The sequence below is a fragment of the Thamnophis sirtalis genome, unplaced genomic scaffold, assembly GCF_051295495.1.
Source record: "Thamnophis sirtalis isolate CommonGarterSnake01/CBP01778 unplaced genomic scaffold, rThaSir2_p1.2 scaffold_10, whole genome shotgun sequence".
Classification (NCBI taxonomy): Eukaryota; Metazoa; Chordata; class Lepidosauria; order Squamata; family Natricidae; genus Thamnophis; species Thamnophis sirtalis.
In genome coordinates, this window is record NW_028261390.1 from 56,343,998 (window position 1) to 56,369,554 (window position 25,557).

General features: G+C 37.9%; 1 protein-coding gene across 4 annotated transcripts in view; it reads left to right on the plus strand.

Moving 5' to 3' along the window:
* Positions 1-25,557, plus strand: part of GRIA2 (glutamate ionotropic receptor AMPA type subunit 2) — an 88,435-nt gene that overhangs the window by 49,946 nt on the left and 12,932 nt on the right. For all 4 annotated transcript variants that reach the window (XM_014067025.2, XM_087724655.1, XM_014067022.2 and 1 more), the window contains exons 6-11: positions 5,410-5,571; positions 17,202-17,369; positions 17,611-17,715; positions 19,070-19,180; positions 20,101-20,307; positions 20,718-21,088. In XM_014067025.2, coding sequence (XP_013922500.1) covers positions 5,410-5,571; positions 17,202-17,369; positions 17,611-17,715; positions 19,070-19,180; positions 20,101-20,307; positions 20,718-21,088 — 1,124 coding nt within the window. The remainder of the gene's footprint in view (positions 1-5,409; positions 5,572-17,201; positions 17,370-17,610; positions 17,716-19,069; positions 19,181-20,100; positions 20,308-20,717; positions 21,089-25,557) is intronic.

The window sequence follows — 25,557 nt, forward strand, 5'->3', positions numbered from 1 at the left end:
CCCCTCATCCAAATCATTGATGAAGATATTGAAGAGTACTGGGCCTAAAACACAGCCTTGGGGTACTTCACTGCATACTTCCCTCCATGTAGATGCAGTTTAATTGAGTGTAGTTGGTCAGGCAGTTACGAATCCATCTGGTGGTGATGCTGTCTAACCCACATTCTTCTACTTTATCTAGTAGTAGGTTATGGTCTACTTTATCAAATGCCTTGCTGAAGTCCAAGTAAATTATATCCACAGCATTTCTCTGGTCCACTAATTTTGTCACTTTGTCGAAGAATGCAGCAAGATTAGTCTGGCATGATCTATTTTTGACAAATCCATGTTGGCTTTTAGCTATTACTTAGTTTACTTCTAGGTGTTCGCTAATTTGTTGCTTAATTATCTTTCCCAGAATCTTCCCTGGTATTGAGGTCAGGCTGATAGGTCTATATTCTTTCCTGGATCTGTTTTTCCCCCCTTTTTTGAAGATGGGAACCACATCAGCTCTTTTCCAGTCCTCTGGCAGTTCCCCGGTGCTCCAGGATCTCTGAAAGATATAGTTCAGTGGTTCTGAGATCTTGTCTGCCAGTTCCTTCAGAACCCTGGGGTGTAATCCATCTGGTCCTGGTGATTTGAACTCGTCTAGGGTAGACAAGTGCTCACTTACCATTTTCTTCTCTATTTCAACTTGTCTTCCTAATCTGTAGTTAGGTCTGTAGTTCTCTGAAAAAACTCAGAGAATATTAGAAGTATTTATTCTTGGTTCTTGCATTATTGTCTAAAATCATCAGCTTTTTTTTTTGGCTCTGATTACTCCCCCTTTTGATTATATAACTACGCTTAGCTGCCATTCTCTATAGCCCTACATTGTTACTAACCTCCGTATAATTACCATATATGAGAAAAGAGTGAAGGAATCATTTTTTTTGTTGGCCTCAAATGTGACATATACACATTAAGTGTTGTTTGCAAAGTGATGTGTGTGTGTGTTTGTGTATTTAGCTGTTCTGTGAATTGGTTGTTAATATTCCCAACTGTAGGATAAAATGTGTTGATAATATGAATACTCTGTGAATAATTGTAGAAAACATTATTTCAAATTAAATAAAAATTCTATGTAAAATTTTAAATGATAGTGTACCTGAAAGAAAATAGCATTGAAACAGTTCTAAGAAATTTGATCAATAGAGACATTATTTTCCTTTTTTCTGTTTTTTCTTCTGATGTAAACAATAGAACAAAATCATTTATTTAAACAGTAAGCATGCTTTATATATAAACCATGATTAATTCAAATTGTGGCTAATAAGCCAAGGCAACAAATGGCACCATATTGTTGATATAGGTACTTGTTGACATGACAAAGTAAGAACTTTGTTAATTCATTGTTAAATGAATTGTTAAGTGAGGCATCCAGTGGTGGGTTTCAAAAATTGTTCGAACCTACTCTGTGGGTGTGGCCTCCTTTCTGGGAGTGGCTTGCTGCCCATGTGACCAGATGGGAGTGGCTTGCTGCCCATGTGACCGGATGGTAGTGGCTTGCCACCCATGTGACCGGATATGAAGATGCCGACGACACTTGTCAGAACCAGCTTAAATTACCTCACACACAGCACTGGCATGCATAAGAATATGAGGTAAACTTGTTTTTTAAAAGGCATCTTTGGTTTGCATTAAAACAACTTCAACACACGCAATGTTCTGATTGCACCACAAACGCAGTAGTCATCCTTACCTTTCACAGAGGCACTGAGTTTTATAAATATGAGCATGATGGTGTAGAATAATCATATCCAAGGACCAGTGGTGGGTTTCAAAAATGTTTGGAACCTCTTCTGTAGGTGTGGCCTGCTTTCCGGGTCCACTGGTGGAACCTCTTCTAACCGGTTCGGTAGATTTGACGAACCGGTTCTACTGAATAGGTGCGAACTGGTAGGAACCCACCTCTGGAGGCATCACATGACTGTCCCTTGCATTTTACGCCATTTTATTACCTTTTTTTTGCTGCAAGTGTTAAGTGAATCATCATGGTTGGTAAGTGAGGCATCAAGTAACTACAACTTGCAACCCCTCTGCTCCCCTCCCCATTGATTTTGCTTGTTGAAAATCAGATGGGAAGGTTATAAATGGTGGCCACAGGACGTTGTAACTGACATATATGCACAGTAGTCACCAAAGCACCCAAATCTCTTTTAACAGACTTTAAGTCCATTCATAACCATAGTGACTGTCAAAATTACAACATGTACATTGTAATGGCTTCTTCTCTACTTCCTCTTTTACCGCTTCAAATGTCGAGTTGCTTTTCTGGTGGCCTCAACCATTGTTAATTGATGTTATAGTAGGTTTACCGACAAATGCACGCTCGACAAAACCGCGGCGAGAAAACAGCGAGGATGAAATTGCACCCACAGAAGCGCGCTGATAAATGCTTGCCGACGAAAGCGCACCATCAACAAACAACGCAAAAACAATGTAATAACTCTAACCCTAACCCTAACCCTTACCTTAACCCTAATCGCGCTTTCGTTGGTGCGCATTTATTGGCACGCTTCTGTGGGCGTGATTTCATCCTCGCTGTTTTCTTGGCGCAGTTTTGTCGGGCGCACATTTGACGTGTTACGGTTGTAGTATCTCTTTGATGTTGTCTCTCCATCTTCCTCTGGGTTGGATTGTGCTCTTTGACCTTCTCCTCTTTTCGTATGTGCTTGTATGGTAGGAAATCCCACAAATACCTCTTCAGATGGGTAAACTACTTTGTTTGCTATTTGTATGGAGTTTAATATTGGTTCTATACCAATTCTTTTCTTATGGTCTCATTTCTGATTTTATTTCCTCTGGTCACTCCACCTGTTTTCCTCAAAGATCTCATTTCCATGGGGTGACTAACTTTCATTTTTGTGTTATTATAAGTGTCCATGTTTGGCACTGGTAATATAGGGTGGAGATGAGTTTGTTTTGTATGAGATGCTTCTTGGTGCTCATCAGTATTGCCTTATGTTGTAGGAATGGAGCAAGCTGCCCTAATACTTGGTTTGCCTTACTGCATCATATTAATATCTTCATCCCTTTTACCATCCTTGATGAATGATGTTCCTAGATATTTGAACTTCGATATTTGTTTTATGCTTGTTCCTTCTATTACTCTATTTAGGGTATGCTTTTTTTTCTTCCAATTGCCATTAGTTTTCTTTTTTTCTTTTCTGATTTTCATATTATTTGTCGGGCATTCTTGGTTCATGTCATAAGATGCTATTGCAGTTTCTTAGCTGTACTTATCTGATCATCTGCAAAGAGTTGTGGATATTATTTCCATTCTTGCGTTTGGCTTCCTGGCTTATGCTGTCAGTGTAGGTTATAAATAATAGTGATGATAGTACACATCCTTGTCTCACCCCGGATGTTACTGTGAAGTGTTCCGAAGTTCCATGGTTTGTTCTGACTATACTTCTGCAATCACTATATAAGCTTCTGCATCAGTGGTGGGTTTCAAAAAAATTTCAAACCTACTCTGTGAGTGTGGCCTCCTTTGTGGGAGTGGCTTGCCAGCCATGTGACCTGGTGGGAGTGGCTTGCCGGCCATGTGTTCTCTCTCTCTCTCTCTCTCTCTCCTTCTTTTTGTCTCTCTGTCCCTTTTTCCTTTTTTTCTTTCATCTCTCACTTTTTCTTCCTTTTTTCTTTTTTTCTTCCTTTCTTTCTCTTTCTCTCTCTGTGTGAGTCTCTCTCTCTCTCTCTCTCTCTCTGTGTGTGTGTGTGTGAGTGGTGGGTTTCAAAAATTTTTGGAACCTCTTCTGTAGGTGTGGCCTGCTTTCCGGGTCCACTGGTGGAACCTCTTCTAACTGGTTCAGTAGATTTGATGAACCAGTTCTACCGAACTGGTGTGAACTGGTAGGAACCCACCTCTGTTCTGCATACTCTAATAAGATGTTCACATACTCTGTATGGGATTAATGTTTGTTATAATAATTTCCTATCAACTCTATCAAATGATTTCTCTCAATCTACAAACATGGCAAGATATTATTATTGTATTCCATATTTTTTAAAATAGTTGTTTAAATACAAAAATTGCATCTGTGCAATTTCCATTTCTTCTAAATCCCGTCTGCTTTTCTGCCAGTTGTGGTTCTATAACTGGTGTTAATCTCATTCCTATTATTTTGGCATACATTTTCTCTACGTGATTCAAGAGTAAGATGCCTCGATACTGTGTGTTTCCTTCCTTTGTTTGCTTGTTGCCAATTGGTAGGTGCAGTTAGTTGTGTCCATGCTGTGTTAAAGCTCCTATGTAGCATCATGATGTGACGAGGCAAATTCTCTCTTTTCATGCCTTTATCGTGACATCACAATTAAGTACATGAGTTTGCATCACAATGCTCTCTTGTCATTTCTCCTCTATTTGTCCTCCTCCTGTGAACACTTGCTTTTGAAGCTGTCCAAACTAACACACATAATATAATGACACTGTAAAGTAAATAAAGGTGAGAAAAGTATTTAAAAACATGAAAGTACCCTCATCCACAAGGAAGAAGTAAAATTAATTCATATACAATGTGTCAATATGCAAATGTGTATTTGTAAGTAAGTACGTGTGTGTGTGAGAGAGAGAGGTGGGTTCCTACCAGTTCCCACCTATTCGGTAGAACCGGTTCATCAAATCTACTGAACCGGTTAGAAGAGGTTCCACCAGTGGATCCGGAAAGCAGGTCACACCTACAGAAGAGGTTCCAAAAATTTTTGAAACCCACCACTGGTGTGTGTGTGTGTGTGTGTGTGTGTATGTGTGTGTATGTGTGTGTGTATACAAAGCCTATGGAAAAGCTGGGGTTTAAATTCCAGAATTTGAAATTTTAGAGTAGAGCTGGTTGCCAGTATAAAACCACTTCTTTTATCATTATTCAAAATTACAATGGTGACTTATGACTGTTGCAGTGTCCCTGGGGTCACATGATTAAAATTTGAATGCTTGGCAACCAGCACATATTTATATTGGTTGCAGTGTCCTAGGGTTACATAATCTCCATTTATGACCTCCTGACAAGCAAAGTCAATGGGCGAAGCTGGATTCTCTTAATGACCACAGCCAAAAAAGGCTACAAAATCAGATGTGACTCATTTAATGGCAATATTGATCAGCAGCGGGGTGTACGATCCCAATTATAATCATAGGTTGAGAATTCCCTTATTTGGTCTACATCACTTGAAAGTTCTACATTAAAATACAGACCTAAAATCTCTCTAGCTGATAGATTGTAGGAGCTCTGATGAAAGTGCATGGAAGAAGTTTCTTTATAAGTTATTTTTGAAGTCTGTTTATTCAATTTAAATTTCCAAGGCCTATGGATTCTGAACCACATACAAATACAAAATATCCATAAAAACAGAGAACATTATGCAACTGAAATGTATATTTTCCATACCCAGGGATTTACTGATGGAGATTTATCCAAAATACAATTTGGAGGAGCTAATGTGTCAGGATTTCAAATAGTAGACTATGATGATCCTTTGGTGTCAAAATTTATACAGCGCTGGTCAACCCTGGAAGAAAAAGAATATCCTGGAGCTCACACTAGCACAATTAAGGTAGATGATTTTTCTTTTATATCTGGAACAGTGTTTACTGATGGCTATTTACTTACAAATGCATTCTAAAGAACTGTTGAACAAAATCATATTGCTTTTAGACCATCAGTCCCCAATCTTTCTAGCTTGGCAACCTTTCATGCAAGCATTGTATTTGTATTGTATTTATTTGTCTTGTATGCCGCCCACTCCCGAAGGACTCTGGGCGGCTCACAATAGACAAGGGAAGGGGGATAAATAGACAAAGACAACACTTTAAAAACACAACATTCACAATTTCCGTGGGGCTGGATGTTTCACAAGCCCCCCGGCTGCTGGAGCAGCCAGGACTTGATGGCTTTGCAGAAGGCTGGGAGGGTAGTAAGAGTCCGGATCTCCACGGGGAGGTCATTCCAGAGGGCTGGAGCTGCAACAGAGAAGGCTCTCCCTCCGGGGAGTCGCCAGCCAACATTGGCTGGCAGATGGAATCCGGAGGAGACTTAACCTGTGAGATCTTATCGGTCTCTTGGAGGTAATCGGCAGGAGGCGGTCTCCTAGACCGCTAGAGCGGAGGGCACTAGCTCCATTCATGTGAATGGAGCTTCATGAACAAGCATAAGAGCCACCCTCCACTTGCGAGAATGGAGCTTGGTGCACAAGCTCAAGTGTCCTCCACTCGTACAAGTGGAGTTTTGCATGTGAGCTGAAGTGTCGTCTATGCGAATGAAGCTTCATGTGCATGCACTTGCCCGTCACTTGCATGAGTGGGAGCTTCATGCGCATGCACTGGCCCATCTCTCCCATGGCCCAGTTTCTAAGAGACCGCAGCTCGACAGCAGGCTGCATCCTGGGTGTTGGGGACTGCTAGCTTAGAACATCTAGTAATATTATTTTACGTTGTCTTAAATGATCTCCGAATGTTGTAATATTCAGTTGGCATATTTGAAAGATAACAAATAGTTTTCTACAAGTTTTGTTGTAGAAAATAAAGTTCTGCAAAATAAAAATAATAACAGACAGCAATAATCACAGATAAATTACCTTTCTTGCTAATAGCGGAATAGGTTCACTAGTTTCTGAAATAAGAAATGTATTTCTTCCTAAATAGGTGATTGAGTCTAAATTTGCTAATTCATGCTTAGCTCTAGAAAGCTGGGAAAGAAAAAACGGTTCTAAGAGTAATTAACAGGTTTTTAAAATAAGAAAAAAACTATGCATAATGTGCCATATATGTAATTAAATTGAAGAATGGCAGAATGTGGTACAAAGGTCTGAATAAATAGAAAACAAAACAAAAAGTTTGCTTTGATTTGTGGTATCACAATGATAAAGTGGTTGGTCACTTTTATCCAGATGTTGTTTTGAACTGTGTATATTCTATATATATGCTTTATGTATTCTGTACATTTTCATGCTAGTACTACTATAATTTGTATCACTGGCAATCTGCTATGTCACTTTGTTACTAGTTTAAAAACAGGTGGTGGTACTTTACCATATGGCCATTTTTTTAAAAAAAAATGCATATGGTTGCAAGAAATTATTAAACGACAGCTTGAATATAATTCTCATAATTTTTCTTATGGCATCAATGTAAGACTGTCTTACTTATAGAAGTTATTGTACAAATCTTATTAAACAGACAGATATAATATAATACTAAGGCTTCAGAAGACTGAAGTTCTGTATCTTGCAAAAGTTGGACTAAACCAGGGGTAGTCAACCTTTTTATACCTACCGCCCACTTTTGTATCTCTGTTAGTAGTAAAATTTTCTAACCGCCCACCGGTTCCACAGTAATGGTGATTTATAAAGTAGGGAAGTAACTTTATAAAATTTATAAAGCAGAGTTACAGCAAACCCCTACCGCCCACCATGAAAGCTGGAATGCCCACTAGTGGGCGGTAGGGACCAGGTTGACTACCACTGGACTAAACATACATTTTGTTACTGTTTCAAATAGTTGTGCCAGCTGTTATAGATTTGAACACATGACATATAAACTGTGACTTTCTTCAGGTCTATCGTATCCTTATATTCCAGCCATTAGGTGTTTTGGAAAATGAGAGATAAAGCAGAAAAAATGGCTTCCATATCTTTTACAGTATTAATGAAAATGGATTTACAAATTACTGATCTGTTAGAAAAGCTTATGAGTCCTTAAAAGAGGGGCTTGCACCTTTTTCTGGAGAGGGAAATGGGATGATCCAGGAGGAAAAATGCGGCGGTAGTTTTGCTTTTATCTTTTTTTAACTTTTTAAAACCTAATACTTTTGACTTTTTATAACTTTATAATTATAATGACTTTATAATTTTTAGTGCTGTGCTGTTTTTATTTTATTTTATTATTTTATGGTGTGATATCTGTTATGACATATGGATATAACAATAAACTTATTTACTTGACTTGATTGCTATCAAATGCTCTGCTAAGTATAGAGATGGGAGAAAGGAACCAATTACATTGCATTACATTGCTATATGATATGTAGTCCTCAACAAATGAGCAAAATTAGGACTGGTATCTCAGTTGTTGAGCAAAATAATCACTGAGAGAGATTATTACACGACCACTTTAGTCAATGACCACAATCTTGGCACCTCCGGTTGCAGTCTTTAAGCAATCACATAGTTTGTTAACACTGGGGAAGGGTTCACTTCTAGTCCCACCACACATGGGAGGACTGGGTCCTCTCTCCACCGTGCCCAAGAGGCTTCAGCCCTATCCCTATCCCACTAGGCCCAGTATCATTGCCTTTTTCTGCAATTGCAGATGCACCAAGCTAATAAGAGGCATGTTTTTACTACCAAGGTTACCTCACACCATCCTGTAAGTGGACACATTCTTGTTATCATTGGAAAGGTCCCTTTCCAAACTTCATGATTTGGAGAAGTGCCTTCCAAAGATTGTAAGAACAAACCATCTTGTGAAGTAGGTGGATTATACAGCATTGGTCTTATCCAGGACGACAATGAAGTTGCTTATAGGGAAGAGGCGAAGGCTGTGGTGACTATTGGTAACTTGATTCTAAATGTTAATAAAACAAAAGGGATCATTGTAGATTTTAGAAAGATCCAGTATAGTCATACTCCACTCAGTATCAAGGATGCAGCTGTAGAGGTGATCAACAGTATTAACTGTCTGGGGTGCAGATAACTAACAGACTGAATTAGTGTCTCCACATGTCATCCTTAGTGAAGTATGCAAACCAGTGTCTGCATTTCCTGCGTTCTCCTTCTGTCCTGGCCACTTTTTACAGAGGCACAGTTGAGAGCATTTTAACAAACTGCACCGCTATTTGGTTTGGTGGTAGCAGTGCCTCAGATAGAAGGTCCATACAGAGAGAAGATTTTGGGAAGCTCTGTTCCTGTTATTCAGGATACTGCTTATAAGCGCTATGCGCTTAGAGTTCAAAGCATTATTAAAAACCTCACACACCCACTTTACGGTCTGTTTCTGTTGCTCCCCTCTGGAAGGAGGTTTGAAAGTATTTCTAGTAGGACTACCAGATTCTGTAACAGCTTTCTTCCCTATGCTGTTGCAGAAAATCAGGAAGCCCAGAATGTGAGATCAAGAGAAGCTTTATTTGGCCAAATAGTTCAGATAGAGATAGCAATTTCTAACATCTGAACAGTGTTCTAATAGAAATGCGGGTTCTTATAGTATGCTCAAAGCATCAAAACACGGAAATATGTTAGCTCATTTCTATTGGCTAAGCAGATTACATGTCTAGGCCACAGGTGGCATGCAGGAAGCACTAGTTTCATACTAACTTATGTGGTTAAGCTCTATGTCTGACTCACAAGCGAGACCTCCAACTGATTTGACCTACTTACAGCAGGTGTTAGCTTTTGTGGTTTGACATTTTAAACTTCCTGAGTTCAAGTTTCCTGTTCTTCTTCAAGACTCAGAAATGTATAACGAGCTAGAAGGGATCCCCAGGAGATCTTCTAGTCTGACCCCATATCATGTTCACTCTTATGTCCAAATCTCGCTTTATGTCCTGCCTTAATGCCATCCGTCTGGTAAACTCACAAGATTCGTTTTTCTTGCCATGCACATGTATATATCCGAAATAGACTCTGTTGTTTCTCTGTGTCATATAATATATGCATATTTATTTATTTGTCATGTTTATGTAGCGTATATTTGAGGTAGTGACCCTTTGAGAGCTGTATGCAAAGAAATTTCATATTGATGTATGCCAAATAGCATTTATTTAAAGTGTCAATAAAGTTAGTCTAAGTTCTAAGTCTAAGTGCACAAAACAGAACATCTCAGCCAGAATGTGTATATATTTCATGCAAGAAGGTGGAAGTTTTCAGTTGTGATGACAGAAGGGCAGTCTGTATCTCCTGCACAGATCACTTCCAAACATAGAGATGAATAGGGGAAGAGCTGGCTTTATGGCAGGGAGTGGATGTAAAGATTAAGTATCATTAATCAACATTTGAGACCAGTGTATTCAAGAGGATCCTTGTGCTTAAGACTCTCATGGAGTCCATTCCAGTTCACATGCAACCCAGTTTAAAAATAAACATACTCTAGGTAATCAAGAACTGTTTTCTTCAACCATTGGTCCTTTTGAATGAAACATGTAGTCCCAACATAGCCAATGACTCCACTTTGGGGATGGCTTCTCTAGATATGCTTATTTCTGTCAGGACCATATATCACAATAACAGTAAAGGTCACTTAGATAAAGACCAATCAAATTCATGATTATAGCAAGAAAAATAACTGGTCTTCAGCAATTTCTTTGAACCTTATTTATTGGACAGATTTCAAAAAGCAATCAGTGTGTGTGTGTGTGTGTGTGTGTGTGTAAGTGAGAGAAGTATGGCCCTGCCGGTTCACCGACAAATGTGCACCCGACAAATGCGAGCTGACAAAACCGCCGCGACAAAACGGCGACATTGAAAGCGCGCCCACTAAAGCGCGTCGACAAATGCGTGCCGACAAAAGCGCGCCATCGAAAACAATGGTAACAATGTTAACAACCCTAACCCTTACCCTAACCCTAACCCTAATCCTAACCTAAAAACCCTAATCGCGATTTTGTGGGCGCGGTTTTGTCGGCGCAGTTTAGTGGGCGTGCTTTCAACGTCGCCATTTTGTCACGCCGGTTTTGTTGGCGCGCATTTGTCAGGCGTGCATTTGTTGGGTCACGGGCCCTGCCTACTTTTAATTCTGGCTTCTGGTTCCATCTCCCTTTTTAGCCTTATTATATAAGGATAAAAATATTGTCTTAATGTTTAACTTTGTCTAAAGGTCAGTGACATAGAAAAATCCTACTAATTTGTAATTAGTATTACATGACCTGTGCCTCATAAACTATTTTATGTTTGCCTCAAGTCAGCCATTATTCAGTGCATGTATAAATAATCAAAGTAACAGCAGGAGAAATTGTCTCTCTCAGTGGGTGTGCTCTGACATAATTTAGTTACTGACTAGCTGCGAATAGGCAATGCTAAATCATTTCAACAACTGATTAATTTTGGAGAACTTTGGTTTATATTCCCTATATGATCGATTAATATATTATCAAGAGGAGAAAGCAGAGGGGGAGAAATGCTTCTCAACGTGTCCATCCTATTCCAGAATAATTGCAGTTTTGATGGTTTTTCTGGAAATAAATAGAACCTATGTTCATCTTTATGAGAAAATTCCTAAAATAAATGAAGTAGATCCAAGTGACATCATAGGACACATCTAAAGGAAATTGAGCTTGTGATTGCTGTTCAAGAATTATTAGCAAAAGAAACATTACCAAAAGAAACACAGATAGTTCAGCGGGTGGGACAAAACTTGCAACCACTCAGATAGGGCTTTTTTCAATGATGCCTCAGTAGACCATACTACAATAGTAGTTGTAGTGGTAGTAGTTTGGTGCTGAAGCCCTACTTCCTTTCCAGATCTATATATGGCAGAATTCCAACCAAATTCTCTCACAAAGTGAACATTCATTTTTTTTTCCTTAGGATTTTTTGGTCCTCTAAATCCAACAAATGTCCTGATCCTTATAGGAGCTCCAAGTCAACCAATAATGTCTTCAGGACCATTAAGACTAGGCTCCAGCCTCCTACTATTTTTCTGCTACCTTCCATGTGTAAGAAGGCCTTGCATCACCATTGGAAATCAAATCTGGTTTATACCTACTATTCAGTGGTGGGATTCAGCCAGATAGCACCTATTCGGGAGAACCGGTTGTTAACTTTCTAAGCAGTTCGGAGAACCGGTTGTTGGAAGAAATCTCCTTTTGGTTTTTTCCACTTTTACAGGGCTAATCCTGTAAGGAAGGCAGGAAGGAAACATTCTGGTGTTGCTTCTAGCCTAATCTTTATTGCCCTGCTTACGAAAACTGCCTCTCTGGTTAACCCTTATTACATTGTAACAGCTAAGGCAAAGAGCCCATTGATGTGAGTGACCTTGAGTTGGCCACACCCACATGGTCACATGACCATTGAGCCACACCTACTCAGCTGGTCATTAGGGCAGAGAACCGGTTGTTAAATTATTTGAATCCCATCACTGCTATTATTCCCCCTTTCTGTAACTATGTAAGGAAATAGATTTATTGGACAATTTCGTAGATTACCCATGTCAGTCTAGTAATAGTTAATTTGTCTTGCCTTGCTCTTTCCACATGTTGACTTTATGCCAATGTTGTGATGCAAACCATGCAGAAATCACAGCAGATGAACTCATTCACTGTACTTTGTGTGCTTGGACGCTGTGGGGGTCTGAATGGGAGACAACAGACTTTGGCTGAATTCTGGTAAAACTAGTGGCTTTGGGTGCATGGGGCTTCTGGCTTAGGGACTTCTTTAATATGTAAGGTTCTGGATGGGGTTACACTATCTGATGCCCAGTCTGGAGATTCTCTTGGAATTGTGATTCCTGCTTGACAGAAGATGGCAGTCGTGGCTAGGAGAGCCTTTGCAAAAACTTTGTGTTGTGTGCCAGTTGTGCCCTTTCCTGGATCAGGAATCCCTTCACTCAGTAACAGAAGCCCTTGTCATCTCTCGCTTGGACTACTCAAATTACTGCAATATGCTCTACATGGGCTATCCTGGAAGAGTAACTGGAAGCTTCAGCTGGTGCAGAACACAACTGCATGGCAGTTCTTGGAGCCCCTGTTACACCGCTGTTCCATGAACTGCACTGGCTGTCAGTTTGCTTCTGGGTCCAATTCAAGGTGTTGGTTATCACCCTTGAATCCCTTCTTGGTATGGATCCAGGCAATATGAGAAACCAGCTCACCCTGATGGTGATGGTGAAAGGGTCAGCTAAGGATTTTCATCTGGGGTATCCAACAGAAGTGACTTTGTTGCCATGACTCCTCCCTCTGGAACATTATGCCCCCTGATGTGAGATCCATGCCCACCCTTTTGTCTTCCAAAATGCTTTGAAGAATAACTATACCAATTAGCCTGGTGCCTCAATGGGGGTGTGATACTTTGGAGCTGGCTAATGGAGTAGATAATACCCCACTTCCTCCCTGTGCACACTTTATTCCCTCCCCCTTTACTTTGCTTTATTTCAGGTTAGTTTTATTTTAATTGAATTTTTAAATTTATGATTTTTAATTATTGTTTTAATGTTTTATAGGTGCACTTAAATTTAAGGTCTATAAGTTACCTAAAATCACCTTTGGTGGGATGTGTGGCATACAAGCTAAATCAATCAATCAATCAATCAATCAATCAACTTTATGGTAAAGTTACATTAACATAATCTTGCAAGTCTCAGTGACAGGCCAAGAAACCAAGGAGGCTCTTTTCTGAGCCTCTTGTCCTTCCCACATTCCTGCTGTGGGCTAAGCTGCCTTTTATCTGCTTGTTCCCTTGGTTGCATCTTTTCCCATGTATCTCAATGTCATTACCACACACTAATGCAATTTTTGTTACCCTACCTATCCCTACCTATTGGATAGGGAAGAGTAGTTTGAGTGTATTCTGCATTTTTGGCATAAAGAAGAATAGCTTAGTGTTGTGGCCCAGCAGGAGCCGTTGGAGCTGCAAACAGACTCCGACAGCGAGGGGCCCTATGAGTCGGCTCTGGAAGATGTGGAGAACCCTGGACAGGGTTCAGACTCCAAGCAGGGACCAGAGAGGCTGGTTGGCCACCAGGAGGCGCCTGAGGCATGGAGCAGCGGTGAAAGCCAAAGGGAGTTGGTCCCTGACGTCAGGCCCTGGAGCAGTGGGGAGGAGCTAAGGGAGTTGGTCCCGGATGCCAGGCAAAGGCAAGCAGATAAGCGCCGACAGCAACTACGCAGATACAGAAGATAATTGGACCCAGGTGGTTGTAATTAGGCTCCTCCCAAGAGAGTATATAAGAAGAGACTTTGGGAGGAGGCTGTTTGCAGGATTCAACTAATATACCAACGCTGGAGAAGCTCTCGTGTGTATTTCTTAACTTGGAAGTCTGGATTGCTGCCAAAGTCTTGTCGGTGTGTTAATTTACTGTGAATAAATTGTCTAGCAGTAATCTTGTGTGTCGGAGTGCCTCGGCGTACGGAGGGGGAGTCAGAACACTTAGGTATTCAATTCATTGGAAAAATCATTGAGACACCAGCCTTTGCACCATATTTTTGACTGAAGTACATGTTCCCACTCCTTCAAGACTTACAGTGTTTTTGAGTCTGTGATAGGTAATGGCAATTTTATTTTAGTGGAAAAACTGAAGATTTAGCGGTGATGAGCTTCAGGGTAGCAACAATGTTCATAAAATATCAAAATGTAATAAGAACAGTAAAGAAAGACTGATAATCACTCAGCTCAAATTATAGAAAACTATTGCATGTTCCATAGAATTCATCATAATCTGCAAAATAGGCAATAGTGTATTGTATTGTATTGTATTGTATTATTTGTATGCCGCCCTTCTCCGGGAGGACTCAGGGCGGCGAACAATTCAAGGGGGAAAAAGGGGGGAACATAAAAAGACAAAATACAAATAATAAAAGTAGACAACAGTCGCACAACCATACATGTCGAGAGGGGAGGGAACTCATCACCCCCAGGCCTGCCGGCAAAGCCAGGTTTTGACGGCTTTTCGGAAGGCCTGGAGAGAGGTGAGGGTCCGAATCCCTGCGGGGAGTTCATTCCAGAGGGCCGGAGCTGCCACAGAGAAGGCCCTCCCCCGGGTAATAGCCAGGTGGCATTGGCTGGTAGATGGCACCCAGAGGAGGCCAACCCTGTGAGATCTAATGGGTCTGTGGGAGGTAATTGGCAGCAGGCGGTCTCTCAAGTGTAGGTAGTATAGGTAACAGAATAACAGTTGGAATGAACCCTGGAGGTCTTCTAGTCCAACATCCTGCTGAATCTGGATATCCTATACAATTTCAGACAAATTGTTGTCTAATCTATTCTAAAAAAAACCTCCAGTGTTGGAACATCCACATCTTTTGAGTTGTTCCACTGATTATGTAATGGATGCCCTAGAACTCAGCTCGGACAATGAAGAAGAGATGGATTCAGGAACTTCAAACTACATGTGTCCTGGGGGGGTCACAGATTGGACATGCTTGCTTTAGACCAATAATACAATCCTTCTGTTACCTTGTAGCTTTCTATAATTTAGAGCTGGACTCATATTTCCAGTAATATATAACTGCTGCTTCTTTGATATAGCTAGATTTTTGCAGATTTTTCTAAACAGCAATTTAGAAATAAGATCGTTGTTAGTAGTGCAGAAAATGGAAACCCTCAAACTGATCCCCTTGCCTGGCAACAACTCTTTAAGACATACAGCATTTTTCAGTCCTAAAATGGAGGTGTTGAGGATTGTATCTGAAGATAGAAGGATTTGTAATGGACTCAGGAGTTCCACCACTAAACCGCGCCCGACTAAACCGCGTCGCTGACATCATCAACAGGACGACAACAGCGCGGAGACAGAAGCACGCTGTAAACCTAAACCTAAAATTAACCCCTAAACATAAACCTAACCCCCCTAAACCTAATCCTAAACCTAACCCTAAACCTAACCCTTAACGTAACCCTAAACCTAACCCTTAACCTAACCCTAAACCTAACCCTAACCCTTAACCTAACCCTAAACCTAACCCTAAAGCTAACCCTAAACTTAACCCTTACCTTAAGTTGAATCGGCTTGCTTTCAAAGCGCTATTTAAAGCGCCCTTCTTTCTCCGTGCTGGCTGTTGTCGCCCTGTTGATGACGTCAGTGACGCGGTTTAATCGGGTGCGGCTTAGTTGAGCGTGGTTTTGACGGGTCACGGGACTCAGGTAAGAAAAAATTATATTGATGATTCTGTATATAAAGAGACTGGAGACTGGATGAACGGAACTATGCTAGTAAAGAAAAGGTTTTCAATGATGATGATGATGATGCAAGAAATTTTAAATGAATGCAAGGACTAACATTTTTTTAAATAAAAACACAAGCCCCATTTTTCTACAGTAAAACAAATAAGGTTTATGTGATAATTGCTATACTGGAGACTGCTTTGAATTGTTCATTTTTGACCGTTTTATTATCTGGAGAAACTGCTTAAAGGTTTACCCTGAGGAGCAATTGATTATGACCATTCACTCATTACAATTGTTTTTCAGAGAAATTGCAACTGTATTCTGATTTTAAGTAGACATAGTTTCATATATCCTGATTACTTAACTTTGATGATGCAAAAACTTTTATAATATTTTTGACATTTAATATATTCCAAGAAATAAAACATAATATCAAGCTTTTTCATGTGGTATTATGTATGTGGATTCTTCTTCTTGACTAAAACATGGATTCTTCTTCTTGACTAAAACATAATTAAATTTCAAAGAAATAATTCTCTTACAGTAAGCTTTAATTTAATGGATTGTTTCAATTCATTTGAAGTACATTCAATAATGTACTATTTTTGTGGAAAAGGTGTTAAATAATTAAACCAGGTCTCTGTTATACAGCATAAACAGTTGTAGAAAGTATAAAATATAAACACTTTATTTTAAGCAGAGTTCAGCTTTTTCCTACACAGACAATTAATTTTTCAAAAGCAAATTTTATTTTTTAAATTTTTGTCAGGTGGATTATATAAAAGTATGTTAGAACATCTCAACATTAATAGTCTGTGTATTGAGAGGCGTATTTTAATTGAAAACTGTTGGGAGCCATGCAGACACTTTAATGAAATTCATTCTTATATGCAAATAAATTTGATTATATTGTGCAAAAATGCAACCAAGAGATATGGGTATTATTTTATTTTTCTGCATTACAAATTAGCATTACAAATCAGCATTCCTTAACCTACGAGCCGAGGTGGCGCAGTGGTTAGGGTGCAGTACTTCAGGCCACTTTAGCTGACTGTGATCTGCAGTTCAGCGGTTCAAATCTCACCGGCTCAAGGTTGACTCAGCCTTCCATCCTTCCGAGGTGGGTGAAATGAGGACCCAGACTGTGGGGGCAAGTTGCTGACTCAATTTGCTAAAAAAAAATTGTAAACCGCTTAGAGAGGGCTGAAAGCCCTATGAGGCGGTATATAAGTCTAATAAATAAATGAATGAATGAATGAATAAATAAATAAATAAATAAACCTACAGTAGATTTATTCTTTTTTTTTTGCTTTATTTACTCAATAAACAAATACTATTGCTTCCGTTTCACTAAATATACCTCTGCTTCTTTTCAGTACACATCAGCTCTTACCTACGATGCTGTTAAAGTAATGACTGAAGCATTCCGTAACTTGCGTAAACAACGGATTGAAATTTCTAGAAGAGGAAATGCTGGTGACTGTCTTGCAAACCCAGCAGTGCCTTGGTCTCATGGTGTAGAAATAGAAAGGGCATTGAAACAGGTAACCTTTCCAGAACTAATGTTTTATATTTTCAGGTTATTTGGGGAAGTCATCAATTGCACTTCATTTTACACATAAAAACCTTGGAATATTATATCATTATTTGTGGGAAAATTTCTTAGCAATAGATAAAATAAAATAACTGTTTTTTGTCTATAAGCACAGTAAATAAATAAATAAATAAAATTTATATGTTTATTTGTTGAACTTTACTATGCTTTCCATTTTTTACTTCATATAGGTTCAGGTGGAAGGCTTAACTGGAAATATAAAGTTTGATCAGAATGGAAAGAGAATTAACTTTACAATAAATGTCATGGAGCTGAAAAGTACTGGTCCTCGGAAGGTAAATTTATGATAAATAGAAAGTTACTTCTACATTCCTTCTAAATAGTACAGGAAAAGTAAATATATAAAAATATAATGTACAATACAAAAATTAATTAATGTTATGTTTATAAATTCCTTAGGATTGTTTTTAAAATGCTGCATGTTTGAAATGAAAATATAGATCATACCATAATTACTATGAGCTATAATCACATATATTTTACTTTGAAATTAAGGTAATTCGCTACAGAATTGTCTAACTCTTGCTCGGTTATATTAAAATGAAATTCAATGTAGAGAAAAGTAATAAGTACAAATATAGATTGGGTGAAACTAGACTTGATAGCAGTAACTGTGAGAGGGATCTTGGAGTCTTAGTGGATAACCAATTAAATATGAGCCAACAGTCTCCAGTAGCAGTCAAAAAATCAATACTATCCTAAGTTGCATTAACAGAGAGATGCAATCAAGATCAAGTGAGGTACTAATACCACTCTATAAAGCCTTAGTAAAATCACACCTAGACCAGTTTTGGTCACCATCCTACAAAAAAGATGTTGAGATTCTAAAAAGAGTGCACAGAAGAGAAACCAAGATGATTAGGGGACTGAAGGCTAAAACATGCAATGAACAGTTGCAGGAACTGGGCATGGCTAGTCTAGTGAAGAGGAGGACCAGGGGAGATATCATAGCAGTGTTCCAATATTTGAGAGGCTGCTACAGAAAGGAGGGGGTCAAGCTATTTTCCAAAGCATCCAAAGGCCAGATAGAAACTGAACAAGGAGAGATTCAACCTGGAAATAAGGAGAATTTTTCTGACAGTGAGAGCAATCAACCAATGGAATAGTTTGCCTTCAGAAGTTGTGGAAGCTTCATCACTGTAAGCTTTCAAGAACAGACTGGACTGCCATCTGTCAGAAATGGTGTAGGGCCTCCTTCTTGGGCGGGGGGGGGGGGTTCGACTAGATGACCTACAAGGTTCCTTCTAGTTAGTCTGTTCCAATTCGGTTAATCTGTTAAATAATGAGTACAATAATTAAAGACCCATTAACCTCTGTGCATAAATTAACACTTTAACTGAAATTCAAGACCCATGGAAATTTTAATTTGGATATAGTAAAATGCACATTTTTCTCCCTTCAGCTGTAAACATGAATGAATCCTGTATATATTATCATTTTTCTCATAATTCTTTGATAGATCTCTATATTGCTATTTCAAAACCACACAAAATATTTGTTGCAGAGAATATGTAGAAATCACCACTTCTTGAGTATATCCAATAGGCTTGAATGTGATATGGTATTGTAATCTGCCAAAAAATACACAAAATATTTATTCATTTGAATACAATTTATCACTATTTTCAGATTGGATATTGGAGTGAGGTGGACAGAATGGTTGTGAATCCCCTGGATGGTCTCTCTGGCAATGATACCTCAGGATTAGAAAATAAGACTATTATTGTCACCACTATTTTGGTAATTAAGCATATTTTTTGTGACATGGATTCTCTAAGTTGTAACCTTATTATTCATTCTCAATCTATGTTGGTATAGATAATGACTGTCTAGTTTTTTTCCATGAATGTGTAAAAACATTAAGAAATACTGTTTATGGAATAACTACAAAATCTCTTCATGTGTTTTTTTCGATTTATCAGAATTTTGAAATGTATCACTATTTTTTTTTTATTTTCCACAAATGGCAATTATTGTGGTAGATATACCTTTTACATATTTAGATCGAAGACAGAAAATGAGAACGGAAACCATTTCGAGGAAGGGTTTTTTTATTTTTTAACCTCAGCCATTTACAATTTTCCACTAAATTGAGACATTATCAATATACAGTTACAATATTTAGAAATTTAGGAATGCCATATTGTTTTCCTAGTAAGCTAACAATTGTATGAAGTTGTTTGTTCAAGGCATAACTGCTCTGGATTATATACTAAAGGCATCAACATTTTATCAACTGTTTTGATGGTGGTAAGATTTTTTTTGACAGTTCTATGTTTATTATAAATCTATATAATCAATTTTGGTTTGGTGGGAATTGAGAAATATAAAACATTATGAAATAATCATGAATTTTCTGATATATTATTTTGAAAGCTTAAAAAAATAAAATGTGTTTAAAATATTCTTGTTATCATAGTGTTTCCACTAATGTGAATAAAAATCATGAATTTGTTTTTTAAAAAAATAAATGCCTCTATCTGTAAGGTTTTATACAACTGTAAAAAGTGTTACCGTGGTAATCGATAAATAAATAATCCTGAACTTTTATGAAAAAGGTTTTTTTCTTATTTACTTATTGTGCTTCAAAAAGTGTATAACAAATAGGCAACTTACTTGATAGCTTTATTAACCAGCTAAAGCCAAGTTTCTCTGTACAGGAATCCCCATATGTCATGATGAAGAAAAATTTTGAAATGCTTGAAGGAAATGAACGATATGAGGGCTACTGTGTGGACTTAGCTGCAGAAATTGCCAAACACTGTGGGTTCAAATACAAACTCACAATTGTTGGGGATGGCAAATATGGGGCCAGGGATGCAGAAACAAAAATCTGGAATGGAATGGTTGGAGAACTTGTTTATGGGGTAAGAGCCAATTTTAACCATTGCAACTATTTGATTAATGAAGATAAGCTCAATACCTGTTAGTATGACATCTAAAATTCACTTGGATCAAAGCAAAGTCACATATTTTAGAAAACAGGTAATATAAATGCATTTCATCGTTTTTTTCCCCTACAAATATTCTATGTAGGGGAGAAAAGTTGTGTTCCATCAATGTTCGTAAATATGATTATTAAAAAATTGCCCTCATATCATGAAACTTGCATATATATCAGTAGCAAGAACATTAAGGCAGACTGGATTAGTAGATGCTAGTACTGAAATAATTACTGTCTTTTCCCTTGACATTACATTATTCATTTGCAATGCACAAAAGCACTGAAGCCATTCCCTTTTTAAATAACTTATTATTTGTTTTGTTTCCATTACAGAAAGCTGATATTGCAATTGCTCCATTAACTATAACACTGGTAAGAGAAGAAGTGATTGACTTCTCAAAGCCTTTTATGAGCCTCGGGATATCTATAATGATCAAGAAGCCACAGAAGTCCAAACCAGGAGTGTTTTCCTTTCTTGATCCCTTAGCATATGAGATCTGGATGTGCATTGTTTTTGCCTACATTGGGGTCAGTGTTGTTTTATTCCTGGTCAGCAGATTTAGCCCTTACGAGTGGCACACTGAGGAGTTTGAAGATGGAAGAGAAACGCAAAGTAACGAATCAACTAATGAATTTGGGATATTTAATAGTCTCTGGTTTTCCTTGGGTGCCTTTATGCAGCAAGGATGCGATATTTCGCCAAGGTTGGTTACACGCCTGTCTTAGCTTTGTGCATTTTGGTCTCATTAAGGATATTTATGGTGCTTATAGATTCACTCTAAATAAATAACCGGCTGCTGACAAGTTTTCCAAAACCATCTTCACTCTTTACTAAAACGATCAGTCCATGATGCAAACAGAAGACAATTCAATTGTTCTGCTCCTAACATCCTTTGTTCTTCGTCTGGTGGACTTATATGCACCATGCAGAGGCTGCAAAATGCATAAGGTTTATCTCATTTCCTGCCTTCTTGGAGGCGTACCGTGTTTTTGCTGCATATTCCCATTTACAGCCAAAAGTGCACTGATTTCACAGATGCTGTAATGGGAAAAAGGGTAGCATGTTGTTTATGATAAATGAAATGGTTGCCATCACAAAAATATTTCTTGTTCCATCTAGCACATGAATCCCCTCTCTCCTTTCAGCAAAACCACTAGGCTTTAAACCATGGGTTGTCAACCTGGTCCCTACCACCCACTAGTGGGCGTTTCGGGATTCCAAGTGGGCGGTAGGGACTTTGGAGGTTAAAATCTCCTTTTGAGCGAGTGGGCAGGCGCGAGCGCACACATTAATAAACCAACGTGTGCATGCACGCAAACAAGCAAATACGTGGCAAGAGGAAGGGGAGGAGTAGAAACTGATAGCAGGGACAGGCAGATGAGTTTTGTTATCTTATAAAATAAAACAGAGCACAGCAGTTGCAAAATAGGAGAAAGAAAAGTTATAGGCAGGAGAGAATTGTTGTTGGCTAATAATAATAAGTGGGCTAACTAGCTCAGCCTTACTTTTGTACATTGCCCTAAGGAAGGTTAAAAAAAAGGAGATAAAAAGAAAAGGATAAAAAAAAATTAACAAAAAAAGGAAGAAAAATAGAGAAAAGGGGATAAAATAAAGGAGGAGAGTAAGCAGTGTTTAGTCTGGCTCATAAATTAAGTTTTGTTATCTTATAAAATAAAAAAGGGGAAAAAAGGAAAGAAGGAAGAAGGAGAAAATAAAAAAGGGAAAAAGAGATCCTTGATATAGTGAAATACTATAAGAAAGGTAAAAAAGAAGAAGGCAGGAAAAGGAATTTTGTTTTGATGGTGACACTTAATAAAAATTGGCACCTAATACAGCACTGTTTTTGGTGTTTGTAATAAAAGGGAAAAGAGGAGGGAAAAAAGCACTGTGTGGAGTGCAGATCAAAACGTAAGAGTAAAAGGAGTTGTTAAATTGTGAAACAAATTTAGAACCCATGTCTGAAAAAAAGAAATATGCCCATGTTCCGCACTTGCGCAAAAACTGGTGGGCGGTAAGGAAATTTTTCCATCAAGAAAGATCCATTAGTGGGCGGTAGGTAGAAAGAGGTTGACTACCACTGCTTTAAACAATAAAAATATTTTTTTGTAACTTAATGGTCCCTGGAAGCAATTACAGTACAGATGACAAGAGTAGTTGTTTGCAGAAAGTTTCAAAGCATAAATTCAGATAGATGTTTATTTTATGAACCATACTATGCTCATGTTTGTTTTATTTCTTTCCACAGTATTACCAACTTTTCCATTTCCTTCATGTTTTGGCTGAAACTCAACAAATCTGATGGGGCACACATTGCTGCATCATATTGAGTACGGACATTATTTCAGAAGTGAAATTAAGTCTGTCCCTAAGAATTGCTAGGTTGGGCTTTTGTCAGGTTTCACTATTGTAACCTACCTATTACTTTTACCTTTCAAAAAAATATCAGATACAATGAAGAGAATTTTTTTTTGCATATTCTACTTCTTTCAGGTTACAAGAATCTGCTACCATAGCATCAAGGAACATAAAACACAAAGGAATTGCTCAAATAATCTAAATAAAATTGGGTGGAATATAATGTGGATGATGATGTTAGTCGGGCCAAGTCTCTCAATTCTTCTGATCTTGTACTACTTTTTTTGAGTTTTTCTATGCTCTGGGTGGCGTCAGCTTTAATGGTGTCCAGCCACGGTACAACTAACAAGAAAGTATTCCCAAAGTGTTGTTTAGTTATTTAGTTGCTACCTATACTTTGTTATCTACTAGACATTACTTACTCAGAATTGTCAGTAAATTCTTCTTCGAGTTCTTTTAAGGTTATCTTTGTATTGTCACAAAGTATCTAGCCAATTTGTTTTCTATTGGCTTTTTAATTGATTGCGTTGATTTTTTTCCAGGCATTAGGATCTTCTCCGCTGAGTGTTACCCATGTATTATATACTGCCTCTGCAAAATATTCAAATTTTCTCAACATTATCTTCAGAACTACTGTTCAGTCACTAGGTTTTTTTTTAATCATTCAACCATTCTGATGAACCAGTTTTCACAAATGTATCTTACCACTGATTTAACTTCTTATCTGCCATTTATATGTGGTTAGTATTTTCTGTTGACATACTGTAATCTTGGGATGGGAATATATATATATACACACACACATACACGCAAACATACATATATATGTATGTATGTATGTATGTATGTATGTATGTATGTATGTATCTGTGCATACAATATATATGTATGTATCTGTGCAAGATGTCAAAGATAACCAGATGGGAAAAAAGAAAAAGAAAAATTGGATTCAGTTCTGAAAAGCCTGGCAAAGAACCAGTTCTTCAGGACCCTTTGAAACACCAGTAGGTTTCTATTTCAATCTCTTGGGCAACCTTATTCCAGAGGGCAATTTCTTATGTCTTCTTCACTTCTATGCATCAAAGAGGTTGCTGATGTTTCTTCCAGCAATTTTAATTCCAATTTCCTTGTGTTCTAGTTCAGCATTTTGCACAATATATTCTGTATGAAAGTTAAATAAAAAAGTGACTGTATAGTACATAGCAATTGCGTACTTCTTTCCAATGTAATGCCATCTGGTTACCCCAGATTCCATTCCAAATTTTACAACAAATCATTCATGATTTACATAATTAAAAACCTTTATATAATCAATAATAACCAATAAAGCAAAAGTAGATGTATTTTTGCCTTTTCCATTCGGTTAAGCCACATGATCTGAGGCACCCTTTATTCTTTTAATGAGATTATTATTACCTCTTTAAAAGTTGTAAGTAGCACTTTAACTTCATCATCTTGTAAAATGTTGAACTGTTTACCAATATTTATTCGATTCCTGCAGCTGCTAGCAATATTTTGCAGATCCCATTTGACTTCACTTTTCAGAATATCTATCTCTAGTTCAGTGATCAAATTTTCATACATTCAATCATTAAGGGATCCACTTTGTACAGTTCTTCCTTATACTCACATGTTATTTATGTTTTCTTTTTCCAACAGATCTTTGCCTATGTCTTTTATCATGCCCATTTTTGTATTACACAAGGCTCCTATTCATTCAGATATTATCTTCAGTTTCTTTGCATTGCATATTTAGATGCAACTTCTCGTATTTCTTTGCTCTTTGGAAATATGTGTCACAGGGGATATACAACAAGTAAGATTTCATCAAAAAGATTAAAAGTATGTTGTGATGTTACAATGCAAGCTCTTGTCCTTATCTACATGAGTATAGTGCTGTGTGGCAAGTAACAAAGGGTCAGGCTTTGCATTGTGATTTCTCAAAACATGTTTCACTATTGGCCCTTCTTACATCATTGTGCAGAGACTTATATTCAGTGTTTACCCAGGCAATTTTTCTCTGTTGCCCTTTGCTTTCTGCCAGTCTTCATCTATTTTTAAATATCAACAGCAGTCATTTTGTCTTCTTTTTTATGTTTACATTTTGGAATATTTTTGTTTGTTTCACCTTTAATTATGTCACAATTTTTAGTTCAGAGTTCTTCAGATTCTGTGTTTATCAAATATAATCCATTAAATCTAAACCTCTACCATTTAGATATATAGAATACTACATTGTTCATATCCTTTATTATATATAATTTAAACTGAAATTTTGTAATGAATTCATAATTTAGCAGCTACAGCATCTGGTATTGTTTTGCTGACTGAATAGTCCTCCGTTTCCTTTGCAGAGCATATAGATAGACAACTATACATGAAGTCCACGTACAGAATTGTATTTTAGAATATTTCAAAGATTTACTTGGCAGAAGTTGACAGAGCTCTGGTTGTCTGTCTCTTGTTTTTATATGGTGTGTGTGGGGACGGTGTATATATGTTTTGTCAACAAGGTGATATAGGTTATCATAGAATTGGTATCTACATCTTCCGCATCTTGGCTTTGAATATAGACTTCAAATTCTGTAATACGGTGACTTGCCTCATGTTTTAGAATTATATCTTAGCACTGACATTGATATCCATTTGTTCATAATTACAACTATTCCATTTCTTGCGTACAGTAGAATGTCTATGTTGTTGATTTGAACTCTGAGTTTGGTGATTTGGTTGCAAACATTTCGTCCCCATTTGAGGCGACATCTTCAGTGCGCTTTGGATTGTGTTTGTCTGGAGAAGCCTTTAACACAGGTCTGC